Raw genomic sequence first — 23,574 nt, forward strand, 5'->3', positions numbered from 1 at the left:
TCAGCAATATCCATTTGCCCATTTTGCCTAATGTAAAAATAGTTGTACAGGGCTGGGAAGGTGGCTCAGTAGTAGAGTGCTTGTCTTACATGAATGAGGCCCTGGGTCTGATTCCTCAGCACCATGTAAGCAGAAAAATTGGAAGTTGCCCTGTGGCTCAAGCAGTAGAGTGCTAGCCTTGAGCTGAAGAGCTGAGGGACAGCGCCCAGGCCCAGAGTTAAGGCCCCACTACCGACCAAAAAAAAAAAAAGTTTTACATAGTATACACAGTATACCTGAGAACAGTGATCTATAAGACCAACATTGTACTCTGGATCTTTCACTGTATCCAGTGCAGTATCCAGAACAGTTGTCTGCTTGAACATAGCCCAGATTATTCTGATACCATCAAGCAAGGAATTCATTTGCTACCAAAACACTGAAAGGTGATCCTTAAACTTTATGTAATTATAAAACTTGAATTGACATAAATCTAATCATGTAATAACCATCGTTCATGGGCTTAGAATGAGTAAAGTATTTATGGAGCATCAGTTTAAGAATACGTAGTGCAGTGATAAGTCAGTTATCTAATCACAAGATTTTATAAATACAGTGTTTTTATTGGATTGGGGAGGTTAGAGACCTAGAATCTCATTCTTAAAAATGTCTCAGCTGATTTTGAAGCATATTCAAGTTTGAAAGCCACTTATTGAACCTCAGCTGAGGGGTTTATGTTTTGTCCATAATGCAAAAAATTTATAAATGAGTGAGATAGCCTATGCCTGCCAATAGTAAGAAATAACAGGCTAGAACTTCTGAGAGAAGAGCGATATGTTAGCCCCATGAAGTAGTTGTGGGATCCAAAAGATCTCAGCCAGCTCAAGAGGAGCTTGCATGAGTTGCCAAACAAAGAAGTATAGAGTATGCAATGAAAATTCTTAAGAATGACAACCTGGTCCTAGTGGTTTCCTACAGCTGAAGTGCAGAGAAGAGGATAGGCGAAGAATGGAATCAGTGATGGGGACTGAGAAGTGGAGGTAGGAAATAGACTCTTAAGAATTTTTTTTTTGGGGGGGTCCGGTCATGGGGCCTGAACTCTGGGCCTGGGCGCTGTCCCTCAGCTCTTCAGCTCAAGGCTAGCACTCTACCACTTGGGCCACAGCACCACTTCCAGCTTTTTTTGCTTTTTGCTTATGTGGTGCTGAGGAATGGAACCCAGGGCCTCAGGCATGCAAGGCAAGCGCTCTACCACTGAGCCACCTTCCCAGCCCAGACTCTTAAAATTTTTAAGTTCGAGTTTCATCCTATAAGCCTAATGAGCCCTAGGGAGCTTTTTTTGTTTGTTTTTGGTTTTTTTGGTCAATTGTGGGGTTTGAACTCTGGGCCTGGATACAGTCCCTGAGCTCTTCAGCCCAGACAAGTGCTCTATCACTTGAGCCACAGTGCCACTTTTGGTTTTCTGGTGGTTAATAAGAATCTCATGGACTTTCTTGCCTGGACTGGCTTTGAACTGTGATCCTCAGATCTCGGCCTTCTGAGCAGCTAGGATTACAGGCTTGAGCCACCAGTGCCCAGCCCTAGGGAGTTTTTAATTGGTTTTATAACAGTATGGAAAATGGACTGAAGTGAAGAGAGAGGAGAAATTACTGAGAAGGCTCTTTACTGCATAATCTGTGCAGGAAATAAAGGTTTAAACAAAGGGGTGAGTCAATAGTAAAATCTAGAGTTTGTTTTTTTTCTTTTCAATAATTAGAAAATGGCTTGATAACACAGAAGATTGGAGGTGAAGTGGGTGAGCGAAAATCAAAGGATAACTGAGAATTTGTAAGCAACAAGAAATTTAGTGTTCTAGTATTACTATTTTTTACCCTGGTCCTGGGACTTGAACTGTAGGCTTGGGCACTGTGCTGGCACTGGGCTTTTGTGCTCAAGGCTAACCTTCTAACACTTGAGCTTCAGCTCTGCTTCTGTTTTGGGGGGAGTTGATTGATGATAGTCTTACAGCTTTCCTGCCCAGGCTGGCTTCAAAACCAAGATCCTCAGATGTCAGCCTCCTGAATAGCTAGGATTACAGGTGGAGTCACTGGCACCCAGTTCTGGTATTCTTTTTTAAAATTTTGGTGTACTAAGATTTGAATTCAGGGCATGTGTTTGCTAAGTAGGTGCTCTGCTGCTGAGCCATGCCACCAGTTCAGCAGTAAGAGATTTTAAATAAAACATCACAAGTATTTTAGCTAATTAATTTTCATTCACTGAAGTAGCTTGTAATTAGTGTTTAGCACTTAGTAAAGATTGCTTTTAACAGTCTCCCTGTGTTACTAAGCCCAGTAACCTAATGAAATTAAATGAATTAGAATAATAGCGGCAAGAAAAAAAAAACTGCCAACAGTAAAAATATTTTATCAAACTTTGAATTTTAGAACTGTCAGCAAAAAAATTAATAAAATCTCTACCAAAAGGATAATATATTTTCATAGCTAACATCTATTATTATAGAATGATTTGGGATGTTTCACTTAAACTAGTACACTTTGTCATTTAGAAAATGTCTGCCTTTCTGAAGAGAAAATGGATCCGATGAGATTAATTTAGATAAAAATTTAGTTCTTAACCAGCCTCTGGTGGCTCACATCTGTAATCCCAGCTACTGAGGAGGCTGAGATCTGAGGATTACAGTTCAGAACCTTCCCTGGCAGGAAAGTCTGTGAGACTCTTACCTCCTATTGACAACCAGGAAATTGGAAGTAAAACTGTGGCTCAAAGTGGTAGAGCAGGAGAACTCAGGGACAACACCTAGGCCCTGAATTCAAGCCTCATGACTGACCAAAAAAAAAAAAAAAGGTTCTTGTTTGGCTGACATCACCTGATGATTGTTGATAGTTTATGAAAATCATCATTCAAGTCTGTATCAGATAAACTTAGAAGCTGCTACTGAATTGTTTATGTAGTCTCATTCTACAGTGAATTCCTGGTAAAAGTGTGTCCCTTGTCTAGTTTCCATTGTTGTGACTTGACCATGAAATTTGAAGGACAATAGAGTCCATTAAATTTACCATAGCTGTGAATGCAAATAGATTATTGTGGATGGTATTTGAGTTTAGTAGATTTTAATAGCTTGCTGGTTTGCTTTGCCATCATATACAGCTGAGTTCTGTTCTTCAGGATACTATTCACGTTGCAATTTCATATTCTTATAGTTGCTTTTTACTTAATCTGGAATACTTTTTCCCAGTTTCTGCATCACTCACTAAGTCTCACTCTTTCTTCATCTTTGTGCAAATATCCTCTTAGGGAAAATTTTTCCTGGTCATTTATTTGTAATTGCAACTTAAATCTTCTTGTCCCCGTTTTCTACTTACTTTTCTCCTTGAGATAGCTATCACTATTGGGAAAGTTGTTTCTTTTGCTACTTCATTTATATTGTCTGTCTCCCCTTTCTTAAGTACTAGTTTCATGAGAATATCAACTGTCTATTGAGTTGGCTACTAGCTCCATGTCCCCAAAGCAGTACTTGGAGTAAAGCAGATACTTAGCTATACGAGTAATTGAATATAGGATGAATGGGTAGATGGATGGATGGTTGGATGAAAACATGTGAATAAATATGTAGGTGAAGGATATTTGATGATAATAGTGCATTTTATGATGTAGATATAAGGTAACCCATTCATTATAAAGTTGTTTTTTTTTTTTTTTTGGGGGGGGGGGGTCCGGTCGTGGGGCCTGAACTCTGGGCCTGGGCGCTGTCCCTCAGCTCTTCAGCTCAAGGCTAGCACTCTACCACTTGAGCCACAGCGCCACTTCAGGCTTTTTTCTTATGTGGTGCTGAGGAATCGAACCCAGGGCCATGAGCATGCAAAGCAAGTGCTCTACCACTGAGCCACCTTCCCAGCCCCATAAAGTTTTTTTTTCAATGTGGAGTTTTTGCTAGTCTTCCTATTTGAGTTAAATTGGCATCAGACACTATTTAGCTATAGTAATTTATAGAGTGCTGAGAATCAGAAGTGAAATACATTGTAAATTTATTAGCTGTAAGGTAATAATCATTGCCCAACTTTGATAGAATTCAGCATATTATTCTCTTTGTTCTCTAATAATTTATCAAATATTACTTTATAACCCCAGTGCTTATTTGTGCCCTTGCTATACTCTTAGGCAAGAAATCTCTTTGATTTAAAGAAAATGGTATGTTCATCCTTGAAGTATAGAACTTTACACCAATGGATATAGGTGACTGCATTGGTAGATGTGGGACTCTATATGTATACCACTATAGATCACAGAAGCCATAGTAACTTGTCTTAGAATAATTGAAACCATTTTTACTCCAGACTTGGGCTGAATATTAAATGATAGTATGAGAGTTTTAATGTAGTTTCAGAAGATTAGAAATTTGGAAAAAGACAAGAGTTCTTCATTGATCATATTAAAAGGCATATGCTAATTTGAGCACCAGTGGCTTGTGCCTGTAATCCTAACTATTCAAGAGACTGAAATCCGAGGATCTTAGTTTGAAGCCAGTCCTCCAGGCAGAAAAGTCCCTAAGACTCTACTTCCAGTTAACTACCAAAAAGCTGGAAGAGAGGCTGTGGTTTAAATGGTAGAGCACTAACAGAGAGAGAAAAAAAAAACAACAAAAACTAAGGGACAGCTCCCAGGCGCTGAGTTCAAACCCTAATACCAGTACCAAAGGAAAAAAAAAAGGCATATGCCTTTTCTCATTCAGACCCTTCAGCTCACATCAACACTTGTGCATGTGTACATGCACACACATGCACACATACCTCCCTCTCTGCATGTGTATGTACATGATTTAAATATGATATTACTCAAAGATGGAGGTTAAAATTAATTGAATTGTATAACAAGAAAATGTTGAACACAGTAAAGCCAGCAGATTATGACTTTCAGAAGACTTTCCTGGTTCTGAGTTTTCTTCTCCTTTTTGAGTATGGGGATTTATTTCATTTTAGGACATTTCATCTAACAATAACTGCTTTGCCAAAATGCGCTTTTTTGTAGTAAAGGTATTGCATTTATTTTCTATGCTGTGTGCTTGTGTTCATCACTTTTATCTTTATATTTGTATTCTTTGCATCCTGTAGCATGTTTGCTGGTGGTTTGTTTTCTCTTTGATATGTCAACTGATTGACATATGAGTTTTTTTTTTCATCTACCAAAAAACTAGTTCTAAAAGTATGCTGTATGCATACCTTGTGCTGCACTGAGCTTCTCTTTAAAATCTCTTTGCTTCTAGGGTCTAACATTTTCATCTTATAGTCTCTCTTCCTTGATAAGTTTTAAAGTTTATATTAAAATATTCAAGTTTACAGAAGCTATAGCCTTTATCTTGTACTTCCAGGCAAATATTACAGTTCTTTATTTTTCAACAGCTTCGCAAAGGCTGAAAAATTTGCCTCGCACTTCCCTCAAAGCCAAACAGTTGCTTCAAACTTCATCTACAAAAAGAGGTAACTACAGCCTCTTAACTAAGTTTAAAGTTTCAGCAGATGCTGTAGCTAAACCTTATGCTTCTTGGCATTCTGAGTCAGTGATGTCTACAAGACACATTTCAGTCTCTTTTTTCATAATATAAGGTGAATTAATTCCTTGTTATATGGATAAATCCAGAAGAAACATTTTCTACAGAGGTATGTATTGGATTGCTCTTCTGAAAGAAATAGAGAATTTACCATTTTTCTAACCACAAATCAGCATTTAACATAATATTAGTTAATAAGTGCTCTAAAGTAAATCAAACGTTTGGCATTCCATGTGTTGTTTTTTCTTCAGACATTAATCTTTGTTTACTTATATATTACATGAAATGAAAACACTTTGTATTAGAAACTGACTGATGCTAAAGCACTGTTGTGTGGTTGTAAGAATTGAGTGTTAGAGATATAGAAGTTAAACATGACAGCTCTCCAGTAATGATTCCAAGAGTCTGGATGTAAAGTATATAAAAGGAAGCAGAACTGAGAGAAAACAGTGACATTGGTTAAACTGACAGTACTGAGTAGAAGCTTGAGAGAAAATTTGACTAAAGAAATACAAACAATGAGAGATGTGTGAATTTGTAAATACCTGTTGACCAATATGAATATCTTTTGGTACCATAGTTAGGAATAATGAACTTTAAAGATTATATTCTTTGATGGAACAGGAAATTATTTTGAGGGTTTTTATAGAAAAGGGTTGTTCATATTATCAAAAAAGCTTACAAAAGAGTAACTACAATTACAATGTAGTCATAATATAAACACTGCAGTCAGATTGGTTTAACCAATAATTATAGCTATGTAAGGATGCCCATGAAGTTGAGGTGAGCGACAGTAAAAAAGTATTGTCTTTTGTCTTTGTTCTTTTTTACTTCCCTCCCTCCCTCCCTCCCTCCCTCCCTCCCTCCCTCCCTCCCTCCCTCCCTCCTTCCTTCCCTCCCTCCCTCCCTCCCTCCCTCCCTCCCTCTTTTCCTTCCTTCCTTCCTTCCTTATTTTTTCTAGTCCAGTTTGTTTTATTTACATGCTTTCTTTTTTTTGGGGGGGGGGGGGTCCGGTCGTGGGGCTTGACCTCTCAGCTCAAGGCTAGCACTCTACCACTTGAGCCACAGCACCACTTCCGGTTTTTTCTTTTTGCTTATGTGGTGCTGAGGAATCGAACCCAGGGCCTCATGCATGCAAGGCAAGCGCTCTACCACTGAGCCATCTTCCCATACATGCTTCCTTTTTTAACAAAGGTAGAATAAATAACTTATTTTTTCTAGTCCAGTTTGTTTTATTTACATGCTTTCTTTTTTAACAAAGGTATAATTCTTTTGTTCATGCATATATAAATCTATACACCACAAAGTGTATTGAAGGAATAAATTCTGGGGTTCTAGTGTATAGAATAGAACTTATAATACAAGAATGTATCATGTATATTTCAGAATATAAATTAGGTTTTTGAATGGTCTCACTACAAAACATGATAAATGTATAAGGCTATGAGTATACTCACTACTCTTAATTTGATCAACACACCATACATACATGATTTGGACCATCACAATTTACCCTATAAATATAAATAAAGCCTTTTCTTGAATGAAAGAATCATGCCTGTAATACTAGCTACTCGGGAGTCTGAGATCTGAAGGTAATGGTTTGAAGTCAGCCCAGGCAGAAACGTCTGTGAGACTCTTGCCTCCATTTAACCAGCAAAAAGCTAGAAGTAGAGCTGGGCCTCAAGTAACAGCTCTAGCATTGAGCAAAAAAGCTAAGCTCTAAGTCCCTGAATTCAAAACTCAGTTCATGCTTTATAGTGGGTTATTTTTGCATAAGGTAGGTTTATATAGTTTTAATTTTTCACTTAAAGGTTAGTGTGTCTATTTATGTTAAAAAAAAAAAAAAAGACCGTAACTTTTAGCCAGAGTGTTTGTCTGTAGCCTATCTACCTATCTATCTACTTATTTATATTAAGTATTTATACAAAGGGATTTCAATTCTGGAAATCTTATTAAGAGTCCAGTGCATCTTGATCAGTATCTTTTAATTTACCCTTAGAAGTTACATTATTTTTGTGCTTCTGAGCTACCATACTTCTTTCCATGATTAGATGACATGACAGTCCAGTCTCAGCTATTGTGAACTAGAATTCTTGCATATCTAGCTATCTTAATTTAGTAAAACATGCATATTTATGTTCTGTTGTTTCATCTCTTATTCACTAATCCAAGTTTTCATATTTTATATTTGGTGTTGTGGTTTGTAGATTGTCTTTATATACCCTTTTCTCTTAAGTTCTAAGCCAATTGAGAAGTGGCTACAGGATATAGAATAAGGTGGAATTCAATAGAATTGAGAAATATCTCTTTGATGTTAGGCCAGAACCCTCTTCACCAAAAGTAGCCACTATTCTGACTTTCTTTTTCTCTTTTCTCTCTCCCTTTCCTCTTCTCCTCCTCTCTCTCTCCCTCCCTCCTCTCTTTCTCTCTCCCTCCCTACCCCCCCCTCTTTTTGTTGGTCGTGAGGCTTGAACTCTGGGTCTGGGTGAGGTCCCTGCGCTCTTTCACTCAAGGCTAGACTTTACTACTTAGAGCCACAGCTCCACTTCCAGTTTTCTGGTAGTTAATTGGTTATAAGAATCTCACGGGAACTTTGGGACTTTCCTGCTTGAGCTGGCTTTCTTTTTTCTCTGAAGGCTAGCGCTATACTGTTTTGAGCCACAGGTCCACTTCAGGTTCTTAAGTGGTTAATTGGAGATAAGAATCTCAGGACCTTTCCCGCCTAAGCTGGCTTTGAACTATGATCCTCAGATCTCAGCCTCCTGAATAGCTAGTATTACAGGTGTGAGCCACCTGTGCCCAGATTACTCTACTGATTTTTAACTTTTTGGTATGGTTGTTTCATCCATATAGATGGTAATGAAACAATAGTCCCCCCCCCCCCCCTTTTTTTTTGGTCAGCCTCAGCTCTTCAGCTCAAAGCGAGTGCTCTACTGCTTGAGCCACAGCGCCACTTCCGGTTTCCTAGTGCTTTATTGGAGATAAGAGTCTCACGGACTTTCCTGCATGGGCTGGCTCTGAACCATGATCCTCAGGTCTCAGCCTCCTGAGTAGCTAGGATTACAGCCGTGAGCCACTGGCGCCCGGCCTAGTTTCCCTTTTTGTTTTACCTTCTCTTTCCCACTAAGGTAGGTCCTGTTTAGTTCAGCTTGCCTTGAACTTCCCTTCTGCCTTAGCTGCCCAAGTGCTGCAACTACAAGCAAGCATGACTGTTCCTGGATTGCGCCTTTCAATATATGTCTCAAGTTTCTCCTCCATTCCTTTTCTGTAGATTTTACCATGTCATTTGTTTTGTACGATTTCTGTGATGCAGTCCCATTTGTCCATTCTTTAGTTGCCTATACCTATGTGTTCTTTGTATTTTCCTATAGGAGTTTCAAATTTTCATATCTTTACATTAAGATCTTTTAATAGGAAAAAATATATCTGTGTTTCTAGATTTGATTTTTTAAAAAGTCTGAGATTTCTATTATTTAAAAATTGATTTTTAGCTGGGCACCAGTGGCTCACTCCTGTAATCTTAGGTACTCAGAAGTCTGAGATCTGAGGATTGTGGTTTGAAGCCAGCCTGGGCAAAGTCCATGAGACTCTTATCTCAATTAAACTACTCAGAAAAAGTTGGAAGTGGCTCTATGGCTCAAGTGGTAGTGCTAGCCTTGAGTACAAAGAGGCTTAGTGACAGGGCCCAGGCCCAGAGTTCAAGCTACAGGAAAAACAAAAAACTTTTATACAGGATATAGGATGAGAGATAGGCATCCTGTTTCAGTCTTCTATATGTTGTTGATAGATAACAAGCTTTTTCCAGCATCATTTGTTAAAGAAGCAGTCTTTTCTCTAGTATATGTTTTTGGTTCCTTTGTCAAAAATCAGGTCACTGTAACTGTGTAGGTTTATTTGCTGGTCTATTTTGTTCCACTGATCTTAGTGTCTATGTTTGTGTCTGTATCATGCGGGGTCTGTTACGGCTTCATCATACAATTTCTAGTCAGATATTATGATACCACTAGCATTATTCCTTGTTTGGGATTACTTTTGCTATTGAGTCCTTCGTTTCCCTGTGAAACTTTGATTTTTCTATTTCTGTTTAGAGTAACTTTGGGATTTTGATGAGGATTTATTTTCATAGCATTATTTCTGCCAGTCCATGAACATGAGACATTTACCTCATCGCGTGACCTTTTTTTTTTTGGTTGGTCATGGAGCTTGAACTCTGCATCTGGGTGCTGTCCTTGAGCCACAGCGCCACTTCCAGTTTACTAGTGGTTTATTGGAGATAAGAGTCTCACAGACTTTCCTGCCCCGACTGTCTTTGAACCGTGATTCTCAGATCTGAGCCTCCTGAGTATCCAGGATTACAGACGTGAGCTACCAGGTACCGGGCTCAAGTGACCTTTTTATATTTCTTTCTTTAGGGTTTTGTGTTTTTCATTGAGAGATCTCTGGCCTCTTTGATAGATTGGAATTGTTTTCTTGTTTACATTCTTAGCTTGTTCATTTGTTGGTATATAGAAAGCTATTGATTTTTGCTTAATAATATTGAATCTTGCTAAATTGCTGAAAATGTTTATTAGCTCTAGAAGGTTTTTGGTGAAATATTTAGGTTCTTTTAAGTATAGACTCATTTCATCTCTGAATAAAGTTACTTCTTTCTTCCCTATATGACTCCCTTTTATTTCGTTCTCTTGCCTCCTTCTGTTTAAGAACTTTAGTATTTATTAAGAAAGAGTGGGGACAGTGAATGCCTATCTCCTTCCTAACTTTGGAGAAAATTAGTTTTTCCCTGTTGACTCTGGGGTGACTTACAGGTTTGCTATATATACCTTTATTATGTTGAAGTACATTTCTTCTATTCCTAGTTTCATCAGAGCTTTTATCTCTGGCCACTATTTTACCTATTAGTAATTATGCTCAAGAAAGATATCTCCTGAATTTGGGGGCTGGGAGGACTTGAACTCAGGGCCTGTCTCTGTCCCTGAATTTTTGTGCTCAAAGCTAGTGCTCTACCACTTGCGCCACCGTCACTCTTCTGTCTTTTTGGTAGTTAATTGGAAATAAGAGGCTCATGGACTTTCCTGCCAGGCTGGCTTTGAAGCATGATCCTCAGATCTCAGATCCTTGCATAGCTAGGATTACAGGTGTGAGCCATTGGCACCCAGCTCCTGAAAATTTTAAATAATAAAAATCTCAGACTTTAGTTATTTATTTATTGTGTTGGTCATGGGGCTCGAACTTTGGGCCTGGACACTGTCCCTGAGCTCTTCAACTCAAAGTGAGCACTGTACCACTATGAGCCACAGTACCATTTCCAGTTTTCTGGTGGTTAATTGGAAATAAAAGTCTACGGATTTTCCTGCTCAGACGGCTTTGAACCTCAGTCCTCAGATCTCAGCCTCCTGAGTAGCTAGGATTACAGGCATGAGCCACTGGGACCTGGCTAGACTTTTTTTTTTTTTAATCCAAGAGCACAGATGTATTTTTCTGTATTATATAAAATACTTAAGATTCAAAGTGAAGGGAGGAGAAGGGAGACCACCTAGGGACCTTGAGATTCAAGGAATGACATGGTAGTAAGTTCCCAGAGGGTTTTTTTTTTTGCTTTACATACTTAGTGCCTTCAAAAATCCATTGGGTGTGGAAGACAAAAAGCTTCTCAAAGTACTAGGGAAGACAATTGCTTTACTCCAACCAAGTAGCCACAGCTGTGGGTGGGCTTAGACTTCAGTAGGCCCAGTAGGGAGGTTGGATTTTGTGTGTGAGGCTGTAACAAGGCACCCCAATACCTTTCCCCAAGATATATCAGAGACCACAGTAAAGGGGTGAGACTTCTATCTGCTGACTTGCAATAAGCATTCAACTTTTAGTGTCATTAGAGACCTGCACTTCACCCCAGCATCCTGCCCCAGCAGTAGTAAGGTGCTTTTCCACTTCCCCTCAAGTTGGTGTCAGCAGAGCTCTAGCTGAGAATTAGGACCTTCATGATTGCTCACCCTCACCACAGTAGCAGTGGAGACAAATCACGTGGGAAATCAGTAATTGTACCTCTATGTATCAGTCCAGAGTGTGTTTCATCTTAGAGGAAACTGCCAGGTTGTTTCTTCAATATGGTAATAGTGTTTTACATTCCTACCAACAAAGTATGGAGAATCCAGATGCTTAGCAATATTTGTAATTGTTTCTGATTTTAATTATTTCCAATAGATGAGTGTGAGCAGTGTCTTATATGTTTTGTGCTGCTATAAAGAGAACACCTGAGTAAGACAGAAATGTATCCCTTAGTTCTGAAGTCTGGTAAGTCTTAATTGAGGAGCTGCCATCTAACTGCCTGGTGACATGTTGGAAGACTGGAGAGCAAATAAGGAACTTTTTGTTTTCACTTGACAGAAGCTCCAGAGAGAGAGAACTTGCTTCCATATGCCTTTTATGTAGCACCAATTCATTCATGAGGGAAGAGTTTTCATGAGCTAACATCTCCTAAAAAATACTGCACTGGGAATTGTTTCCAACACATGACTTTGGGGATGCATGCAGACTGTAGTAGGTAGCTTACTCTGAGGATTTATTTCCACATTGTTAGTAATGGTGAATATCTTTTCATTTTATTTCCAAACATCCATATGTTTTCCCTTATGAAGTAGCAGCTGAAATCTTTTCTTCTTTTTCTTTTTTCTTTTTGGCAATTATGGGGCTTGAACTCAGGGCTGGGGTGCTGTCCCTGATTTTTTTTTTTCCCTCAAAGCTAGTGCTCTACCACTTTGAACCACAGCTCCACATTCAGTTTTCTGGTGGTTAATTGGAGATAAGAGCCTTTCCTGCCCAAGCTAGCTTTGAACCATGATCCTCATATCTTCGCTTGCTGAATAGCTAGGATTACAGGCTTGGGCCACCAGTACCTATCTATTCTACTAATTTTGTGTTCAATTTTATTCACTTATAAGAATTCTGTGTCTTCTGAATTAGAGTCTTACCAGGTACATATTTTCAAGTATTTACTCCAAGTTTATTATGTGCTTTCACATTTTCTTAGTGACTACTTGTTGATATGAATATTTTACTTTAAGGTATTTCTAGTTTGTTTAGAGTTTTAAAAATAGTGCTTATTAAATTTTGGGTTTTCTGCATTTGTTAGTATGATCATGTGGTTTTCTTTTAGTCTATTAATGTGTGAACTTAAACTGATTTTTTTCAGACATTTATTTAACATTATAACTCTACTTGAGTATGATAGAGCCTTTTGTGTATTATATTTTTATTATTACTAAGTAGTGTTACAAAGAGGTTATAATTTCATAAGTCAAATTATGGTTACAATACTGGATTACATTTTTCTAACATTAAGGGTTTTTATATACTTGTTCTTTTATTTATTTGGCTTTATCAGGGTAATGCTGATCTTATTCAATGACTTCTTCCTTTATAGTCTTGTGTATAGTGTTGAAATTTCTTCTTCAACTCCGTAAGAAAAAAGCACTATTTGAGTTTAGAATGTTATGTGGAAGAAAATTTTGAATTGCAAATTATGTGACTTTTATTAGAAAACCTGAATGGCTTTTTTGTTGTTATTATAAAGGTGATGTACAGAAGGGTTACAGTTACGTAAGTCAGGTAATGAATACATTTCTTTTTGGACAGTGTCCTCCCTTCCCTCATTCTCTCCCATCCCTACCCACAAGTTGTATAGTTCCTTTTCAACATAGTGTCTCTAGTGATACCACTGCTTCATTTGCTCACCCTTTGTCCATTTCTGTACCTCCTCTTACCCTCCCAAAGACAGATAAATGAACAAGACAAAACAGAAAAGAAAAACAGCAATGAAGAAAAAACCTCTTATTTCCATTTCCTGGAGCTCATTTCAATAAATATTATTTGATGTGATCAAATGCACATAGGCATTGCACCTTTACGTTAAATGGCATTTTTTTTTAATTTTATTTTATTTTATTTGAGAACATACTGTACAGAGGGGTTACAATTACATGGGCAGGATAATGCATACATTTCTTACCAAGCATTGCAGCCTCCTCCTTTGTTTACCCTTCACCTCCCTTCCCAGCCTCCCCCCTCCCCCTAAATGGCATTTTTGATTCAGCCTTTCATCATGGAAGATGAACTTAGGTTGATTGATATAAAGTCTCTTATTTTTTTGAATGAACTATCAGAAGAGCACTCACTCTTTTCAGTATTGGTGTTTGTGCCATCCTTTCTTATTTTTATTGATATTTTCAGAACTATTTTGGTCTTGCAGTTTTATATTTGTTTATTTTTTATATATTGGGTTGATCTTTGCTCTTATTTTTATAATTTAATTTTTATTTAATTATTATAAAGATGACATACAGAGGGGTTACATTTGAGTTTAGAATGGTTGCATAGGTCAGGTAATGAACATATTTCTTGTTTGTTTTTTTTGTTTGTTTGTTTGTTTGTTTTTTGGGTCCAGTTGTGGGGCCTGAACTCAGCCTGGGCACTGTCCCTCAGCTCTTCAGCTCAAGGCTAGTGCTCTACCACTTGAGCCACAGTGCCACTTCCGGGTTTTTGCTTATGTGGTGCTGAGGAATCGAACCCAGGGCCTCATGCATGCAAGGCAAGCACTCTACCACTGAGCCACCTTCCCAGCCTTTGTATAGTGCTCTACCACTTGAGCTACAGTGCCACTTCCGGCTTTTTTTTTCTTTTTGCTTATGTGGTGCTGAGGAATCAAACCCAGGGCCTCAGGCATGCAAGGCAAGCGCTCTACCACTGAGCCATCTTCCCAGCCCATGAACACATTTCTTTATGGACAATGTCACCCCCTCCCTCGCACTCGCACTTTCCCAGTTTTTCCCTCCCATCTCTTTTTTTTTTTTTTTGGGTCGGTCGTGGGGCTTGAACTCTGGGCCTGGGTGCTGTCCCTCAGCTCTTCAGCTCAAGGCAAGCGCTCTACCACTTGAGCTACAGCGCCACTTCCGGTTTTCTGGTGGTTTATTGGAGATAGGAGTCTCACGGCCCGGGCTAGCTTTGAACCGCAATCCTCAGATCTCAGCCTTCTGAGTAGCTAGGATTACAGGCGTGAGCCACCAGCGCCCGGCTTTCCCTCCCATCTCTTATTAGCTTAACGTGGAAGATCACTTCATTGATACTATGCTTCTTTTCTAATTAAATGTTAAGAGTTTTAAATTTTGCCCAAGCACTGCTGTTGATTCATCCCTTAAGTTACAGTGTTTTCATTTTCAATCAGTTCAAGAATATTTTCTAGTTCCCTAATGATATCATTAACCCATGTATTATTAAGATATTTTTGCAATTCCAAAGCATTTAGGAACTTTTCCAGCTACCTCATTTATTTTTACCTCTACAAATTATTGATTGTATTGTGACCAGAAAATGTACTTTATATGAAGTCCTCCTTCCAAATTTTAGTATTATATATTTAGAATTGTATATGTCACATATTTATATGTGGAATGCTACTCTCTAAATATGCCATTTACAGTGCAAGAGACTTATAACAATACTTCTCTTCTGCACCATTCTCTGAGCTATTTGTTTTTTGCAGTGCTAGGTATTGAATTCAGGGCCTTTCACTTGCAAGGCAAGAGCTCAACACTTACCCATGTTCCTAGCCCTTTTCACTTTTAGCTTATTTTTCAAGTAAGGTACATTTGCAACCTTGGACTGATTCTCCTACTTCTGCCTCCCAAGGATTTGGGCTTCCAGATGTGCACCACCATCTCCAGCTTGTGTGTGTATTGCTTGCCAGTCCTAGGGGTTGAACTCAGGGCTTAGGTGCTGTCCTTGACCTTTTTTCACTCAAAACTATCACTACCACTTGAGCTACATAATCCCACTTCCTTCGTTTTGGTATTTCTTTGGAGATAAGAGCCTCAGACTTTTCTGACCCAGGTGGCTTCAAACCATGATGGTCAGATCTCAGCCTCCTATGTAGCTAGGATTACAGACCACTCATACCCAGCTTATTTACATTTTAAATAGGTAATCTCATGGCACAACTTAAAAGTGAAATTTGGGACTAGGAGTGTAATTCATAGTAGAGCACTCACCTAGAGGACACTGGGCTGGTCTCCAAAACTGCCAAGCCCTTCTTCCTCCCTAAACATTGATTATTTAAAAACCTTTTGTGTTTCCTGACAGGAACATCACAATTCCTAGCAGTGATCATTTATGCAGGTCAGCTTAGCACCTAGTATTATTTTCCTTCTCTCTAAGTATTTCTAATAGAGAGTGAAGAATTTTGAAATATATTTTTAAAGAGGATGAATGCATTAAACCTAGATTATTTTCAACTGAAAATTGTGGGAGATGGCTAATATTTACTTCAGTGACAGTACATTTTTTCAGATTTTTTTGCTTGCTTCCCTGCTGTTTCAAGAGTTTTTATATTTTGTTTAGAAAAGTAATTTCTTTGAATGTAGAATTCTAGATTGGCAGGCTTTTAAAACTTTAGTGTTGGAGCTGGGAAGGTGGCTCAGTGGAAAGTGCTTGCCTTGCATGCCTGAGTCCCTGGGTTCGATTCCTCAGCACCACATAAGCAAAAAGAACAAAGCCGGAAGTGGCGATGTGGCTCAAGTGGTTGAGCGCTAGCCTTGAGCTGAAGAGCTGAAGGACAGTTCCCAGGCCCAGAGTTCAGACCCATGCCCGACAAAAAAATAAATAAAACTTTAGTGATATTCTTTTGTTATCTTCATTTCTATCGAGAAGTCTAATATTCCATCGTTGTTCCTGTTTTTCTTTTTTTTTTTAAGGAAGTCCGGTTGAGGGGCCTGAACTCTGGGCCTGGGCAGTCCCTCAGCTCTTCAGCTCAAGGCTAGCGCTCTACCACTTGAGCCACAGCGCCACTTCCCACTTTTTTTCTTTTTGTTTATGTGGTGCTGGGGAATCAAACCCAGGGCCTCAATGCATGCAAGGCAAGCGCTGTACCACTGAGCCACCTTCCCAGCTCCATCCTTAAGATTTTTTAATCTTATTGTTTACTCCCAGAAGTTTGATCATGATGTTCTGTAGTGTAGTTTTTACTGCTTTGATACCTTCCTTGCTTTGAGGATTTTTCACATGTATAAAAACGTATGTAAGATATCTGAGAGAATGATTTAAAGGAGGAAATACTAATTTGGGATCATGGCTCAGAAGTTATAGCCCATCATGATGAGGAAGACATAGCAGAGCAGCTCACATCATGGCAGGAAGAGAGAGAAAATGCCTCGCTAGTGGCTTTCTCTGCCCATTCCCCTTTATTCCATCTGGGCACCTCCCCTCATGAGACAGTGCCACCCACATTCACTGATTTTTTTCACCCTTATTTAATCCTTTCTGGAAATATCCTTACTGACACACCTAAAAAATGTGCTTTGTGTATCTCCTAGGCACTTCTCAAGTTGACAGTCAAGATTTGCCATCACACATGATTCCCTCTCGCTATGATAGGTCTTACTGTGACTTTTGTCCTAGATGGATTGGTAGACGTGAGGAAGATGAAATTGTGTAGAATAACTCATTTCTATGGCCTAGGTTTTCCCTCCTCAACCATAAAAAAATTGAATAAGATCCATTTTTTCCTCTCCCTTGTTCCTCCTTTCCCTTCCTGTCTTGAGACCCTGCTCTAATATCAACTAAAATGTTGGTATTATTTGCAGTGTTACCATCCATGTGTATCTGAATGTCCTTTCAGGAGTGACATGTCCAAACATGATTAAACAGAGAATTTTATTTCATGTCTGAGTATTTTAATATAAAAATCTTTTAGTAGAATTGACATTCTTAAAAAATTAGCATCTTCTATCACTTCAAAGACCTTTCTATGTGCCCCTTGATTTATAACTTTCTTATTTTGTGATGTGTACAGCAGTCAGACCAGAATTTTTTTAATAATATTGTGAATTTCTAAATTTTGGTTACCCTGTGATATAGGACTTAGGACATACAGCCACCATATACTTATATGTGTTTTCATGAATGTTTCTTTGGGAAGAGAAATGGGTTTCAAATTCTAAATAGCAGCCTATAGTCAACCTTTGTAATGTTCTTATAGGCCCAAGTTAGTTACTATAGTGATGCAGAGTCCTATAATGCATTTTCTTTACTGACGTAGTAGGTTACAATCTGGCCTAGTTAGAACTTTCAAGGACAGTTGTAAGTTCTGAGGAAAGGCTTATTTATTTAGAATTTACCAATTACCTTTTTTCACCTCTAATGAGCCCAGGAATATCCTTTATCCCTTACATTTGTATAAGTAAAGTGTTGAGCATACAGATGTACTAGTTCCCAGTCATCAAATGTAGACTAAAATAGTGATTTCACTTATATTCAGATTCCACTGAAGACATTGGTTTTTCTTTGCCATTCCACAGTACCTTCTCCAGGCAAATTCCGCTCTCCTGCAGCACCATCTCCTTTGGCTCTTCGACAACCAGTGAAAGCATTTAGTAACCATGGCTCTGGTTCTCCTGGTAGCCAAGAAACAACACAGTTCACACAAACCACCTCCTCACCCGGGCCTCCCGTGGTTCAGAACACAGTCCCAGCAAACCCCAGCAATATCAACAGTACTACTCTAACTAGACCTGCAGGGACAACCGCAATGAGAAGCGGCTTGCCCAGACCCAGCGCCCCTTCTGCTGGGGGCATACCAGTGCCTCGCAGCAAGCTTGCACAGCCTGTTCGCAGGTAAGTGGCAAACGTTCTGTCTCAGCATTCTTGCGTGTCAGCTCTGCATTTGGTAATGAGCATAGAGAACCATAATGGATTTCCACTAGAGTATTAGTACAACTTGAATAAAACATTACTTCCTTATTTCGAAGAAGTCCTCATTTCGGACATTAGACCATTTTGGTTCAGATATTTAAATTCGTCCAGATGACTAGTGTGATTAACCATCTTATAGGACATGTAGAAAAAACTGTTAGAACCACTCAATTTAGTTGTGATATGTTTATTTTGAGTACAGTGATAGTCAAAGATAATAATGTGTCAAAATCTAGAATCACATTTAAGATGTAACTTCTAGCTACCAAGCTTGAGTAGAATCTAGAAGCGTGGTTTTCAAACCCTGATACAAGGGGCTGGGAAGGTGGCTCAGTGGTAGAGCGCTTGCCTTGCATGCCTGAGGCCCTGGGTTCAATTCCTCAGCACCACATAAGCAAAAAGAAAAAAGCTGGAAGTGGTGCTGTGGCTCAAGTGGTAGAGCGCTAGCCTTGAACTGAAGAGCTGAGAGGACAGCGCCCAGGCCCAGAGTTCAGGCCCCACGACCGGACCCAAAAAAAAAAAAAAAAAAATCAAACCCTGATACAAGTCAGAATTATCGGTGAAATTTTTATAATGTAGGAGTCTTAGTTGAAGTGTCATGAAGCCCGAAATCTCGTGTGTGTGTGTGTGTGTGTCAGAGAGACAGACAGAGACAGACTTTTTGTTGTTTAATATCAGTTGAGGTGATTCTGATCCAAGCTAGGTTGTTAACCATGTTTGTGCAGTCTTTTTATGCTTTTCAGGAAATACTGTTTTTGGGGGGTTTTTTGCGTCCCGTCGTGGGGCCTGAACTCTGGGCCTGAGTGCTGTCCCGTAGCTCTTCAGCTCAAAGCTAGTGCTCTACCACTTGAGCCACAGCGCCACTTCTGGCTTTTTTCTTTTTGCTTATGTGGTGCTGAGGAATTGAACCCAGGGCCTCAGGCATGCAAGGCAAGCGCTCTGCCACTGAGCCAACTTCCCAGCCCTACTTTTCAGGAAATACTGGAGACCATCATCAATAACTTTTTAGTCATTTATCTGCTTGAAGAAAATATTAAACAGATTACAGAGACTTCGTTAATTCAATAAAAATATTTTACACTTTTAAATTCCACCAAAAGAGTATGATGGCTCTTTGCTCTGTACTGTTCTAAATAACTTATACTTTGTTTAATGTTCACAGTAATGAGTTGGTTCTCCTGCTTTTTAGGGGAAGTTATGGAAATTTAATGAGATTCAATAAGTTACCTAAGGCCACACAACTAAAACATTCCATTACAAGGTCTTTTAGCCATTCTTTACAAAGTCTTTAACCCCATTCTTCCTGCTTCTTCAGGATCAGATTCATCTTTCTACCTCAAAATGACTAATAGGTCGGTCGTCCATGTGGATGAAAAAGTAATACTATCTTTCTTCATTTTAATCTTGGAGCTATGTTAGCCAAGACATGTTAGAGAAGATGTGCTCAGCTGTGAAAGTGTAAGGAAGAAGAAGTTGTGCTAGTAGCCTTTCAGAGCTTTGGGCTTAGTTCTTTTGTGATCATGGCACTTAAAATTAACATGTTGAAGACGGTATGGTTGTGTTTTTATAAATATATGCCAATCATTATAAAACTTTTTTTTTTTCAGATCCTTGCCAGCTCCTAAAACCTATGGTAGCATGAAAGACGACAGTTGGAAAGATGGCTGCTACTGACCAGCAAAGACAAGATTGCAGAAGTCCACAGCTTCATAATACCCCTTCACCAGTCTGAAAAACAACTTTTATATATGCAGACTGTTCTGATACAGCTCTTGGGATTCATAAAATCTCAGCCCTCTCTGTCTTAAACTAGCACAACTGACAGAGATGATCAAGCAGCACTTTAATGACATTTAACATCAAATGTGTTTGGTGATCATACAATCACTTCCATGAAATCACTTTTTAGTTTTGCTTAATAGAAATTCGGTTGATTTTTTTTTTTTTTTTTTTAATATTTGATGGAAACCAATATCTGGGTAAATACCAAGTGGATGCCAAAGAAAATGCCCATTTGTAAATGAAAGCCTAACATTGTACACAGAAAATGGTGAGTTCAGGCTATCCAAAAATCTTATTCAACCTAATTTACTGTATGAATAGTATCAATAAATATTTGTGTCAATGAGAACTAATATCCTGACTAATTATCTAAAGTGTCTGACCAGTCCTTCAGGAAGCGATAGATGAAGATTGGATTGGAAGACAGAAAAAGGAAACAGGCTAGAGATTTCAAGCATATGATACCTACATTTAAGAATTTCTATCTTTTTTTTTTTTTTTTTTTGCAAATTAATTAGAAAACATCATTTTGTTTAGTCTTAAGGTTTAGACATAGCTCACCTTTCACCTCCACCAGATGATGTTGCCATGTACATCATGATGTTGTTGCATTGACACAAAACAACTGCATTTGTTTTGATTGCCAAAAGGGCTTGATACCAGTTGTACAATCTTTCTAAATTTTATAGTTCCCGGCTCAGGAAAGACGGCCTTTACTATTGAAACCTACTTCTTCAGGTTACCTGTAACAGAAGTAAAAGATCTCGTTTCTCTTAGCAGGTTTCCATGATTGGGAAGAACAAGTAGAGCATGTCTTTATTCTTGATACAACACCTCAGTGCTTACAACCTGGAACAAAACCATACAGTGAGAGAGAGGGTGGAAATCTATGCACTTAATCTACAAAATCTCTGGTGATGACAGTTGTATTGTTGCTATTAAATGGCATAACAGTCTATTTTGTGGTAGGTAAATCTAGCCTATTAATCCTATTTAAGTCTATCCACTTTAAACTGAGTAAAGAAAATACCTTTTTCTAAATATTGCCCCTTTTGACTAAGATTCTGCCTTACGTCAGTTTTTCCATTTTTGGTAACCTACTACATCTGACTCATAACTTGTTTAATACTTGCTCTCTCATGGTAGATATATCCTTGAAATTATCCATTTTGGTTTTATCAGAACTAAAACTTCTTTCATAGTAGGTTTGTCACTTTTGATGGTGTAGTCTTTTAACAACCATCAAATAGTGGCATTTGAGTCACCTAAAAGATTTTAGGTATTTAAACATAAGTTTATTTCCTGTTAATCAAAGACATTCTGTAAGTTGGCAGAAGAAATTGAGAGAGAAATGGAAGGCTTTATATTCAGTACCATATTGAGGCTGATAGATTGAGAGAATGATAATACTTAAAACCAAGCCCATTCTGCCGTGACTGACACTAGGGTAATTGGTACCATTGTGACCAGGAGGAAGGTATTCAGTTAGCACAAGCAGCTGCTGGCTGGAGCTACCAGTCCTGTGTAGTTTGGTGCAGAATGCAGGGAAGACATTTTATGAATTTGAAAGTGATGGCATGGGTCTGGAAAGGATGGTGCCAGAATTCTACATGATGATAAACTAAAAACATGTTGCTTTTCAGAAGAAGATAAGAAAGTATCTGCTTTGGTGGAGGAGTATCTCATTTAAATCTAAGTAAAAAGAACTAGCCATGGTGTATTTTAAAAATGGTATACACACAAAACAGGTCTCGGTTTTCAGTGCAACTTAAAAAAAATATATATGCTGCAATCTATTAATTAAAATGAGTTTTAACTGTTATAAAACATCGGTTACATTTTTTAAGTTAGATAATCAGTTTCAAGAGGAGTATTCAGGTTATTTAACTTTGTTTTTAAATGGCTGCATCAGAAAAAATCTATTTTTTTTAATTAAAATATTTCATCACTTGTTAAAAGTGTATTTTCGATCTGAGTTTAGTAAAGTATTATTTTACTTGCTGTTGTACTACCACAGACGGTTGGCTTGTAGTTTCCTAAAGAGAAAAATTGCCTTTTTACTAGAAAGCCTTTGTGTATCGCCAGTTTTTCTGTTTGGGAAAATCTAAGGATTTACTGTGGTTAGTCTTACAGAAGAAATGTGGATTTGATAAACTAGTGCCTATGATTTTAACTTATGTTTGATACATAGTAGTAAGGATTTTATGAATGTTGATTATTTTGTGCCAACAACCCAGAATTGTCACTTCTATGTAAGCAGAAAGCTATGAACTCTGCTTCCAAAGTTATTTAATTTTCTTGGTGTTTGAATGTTATTTTTTGTAAGTGTGTTAATAAAAGTGTAAAGAATTGGAAAATATAAATATTCTTAACTCAAGCATTTGCTGGATCATTTTTCTATAAAGCTTGTTTGTATAATACAAAACACTCTCGGAAGAGTTGGCTTTTTTCAGTTTTCATACCCTGGAAATCACATTTTGTAAAACTGGGACCATTCATAATTACCAGATACTTTTTTAAATTATCTCAATGCATCACTTTTATATTACAGTTTTTTTGAAAGAAAATCAGATACATATGTGGCCCCAGGTGTTTGTATAACTCTAGAATGATCTAGACTATGTATGTTTAAATTGACTTTTTATTGACTGTACAGGTGTCCATTTTTGACATTATGCATGGTCCTTTTAGATCACATGAAGTTTGATTTGCAAACATTTCTATAGCCTAAACTTGTATATGTGGTTGCCTCCTTAATAAACAGCCTGACCATAATGTTTATTATTAAATTTATATTCATTTTCAAGTGTTTTATTAATTTCTGCATATGATAATGTTTCTCCCTCATTTGCCTTTAATTAGTTTTAATAAATTTTCATTTTGTTTTTTAAACACAACTCAAATCCAATTGCCCTTTTAGATTTAGACTTCATAGTGTTGGATTGTGTCACGTTATTTCATATATGGATTATTTGTGGTAAATTTACAGTTTACTCCAAATTTGTTTGTTCTTGGAAATTTTCACCTGCCACAAACTAGTGTCTTTTTAGAAAAAGTTAACATAAATGTAGCAAGGAAGTTTCAAACTTCCAAGAGGGAAAAATTAATGAATTTTCAAGCCAAATATAATATTTAGATAATCACATGCATACATTGTTTGTGGATGGAAAATGAACAATTGTATGCACTGTTCAAGAATACCTTCACATTTGAATTTTTCTAAGTCAACTGAAAAACTTTTAAGTACGCTTGAATAATAATTCAACATCATATACTAACAAGTTTGTCTAAACTTATTATATTCCTGGTGCAACAGGAAAATCCATGTGAAGGATATTATGGGACTTTTACCGTATTAGAGTTTACATTGAAGCTAGATACAGTGGTATGAGCTCAGCACTCAAAAAGGAGGCCAAGGATCATAGTCTGAAACCATCCTAAACTACATTTTGAGACCCTATTGCAAAGAAGGTTTACTTTGAGTTATAAAAGCAGAAATGTAGAGAAACTAACACGACCAGAAGGAGTAC

General features: G+C 37.9%; 1 protein-coding gene across 3 annotated transcripts in view; it reads left to right on the top strand.

The window, feature by feature from the left end:
* Positions 1-22,837, top strand: part of Slain2 (SLAIN motif family member 2) — a 57,086-nt gene extending 34,249 nt beyond the window's left edge. For 2 of the 3 annotated variants that reach the window (XM_042678070.1, XM_042678068.1), the window contains 3 exons: positions 5,376-5,453; positions 17,869-18,184; positions 19,870-22,837. In XM_042678070.1, the coding sequence (XP_042534004.1) occupies positions 5,376-5,453; positions 17,869-18,184; positions 19,870-19,936 (461 nt within the window). In that variant the 3' untranslated portion in view covers positions 19,937-22,837. The remainder of the gene's footprint in view (positions 1-5,375; positions 5,454-17,868; positions 18,185-19,869) is intronic. The other variant, XM_042678069.1, reaches the window with a different exon arrangement.
* Positions 22,838-23,574: the final 737 nt, after the last annotated feature.

Source organism: Dipodomys spectabilis, unplaced genomic scaffold (assembly GCF_019054845.1).
Source record: "Dipodomys spectabilis isolate Male_0828 unplaced genomic scaffold, ASM1905484v1 ptg000043l, whole genome shotgun sequence".
In the NCBI taxonomy this organism is placed as follows: domain Eukaryota; kingdom Metazoa; phylum Chordata; class Mammalia; order Rodentia; family Heteromyidae; genus Dipodomys; species Dipodomys spectabilis.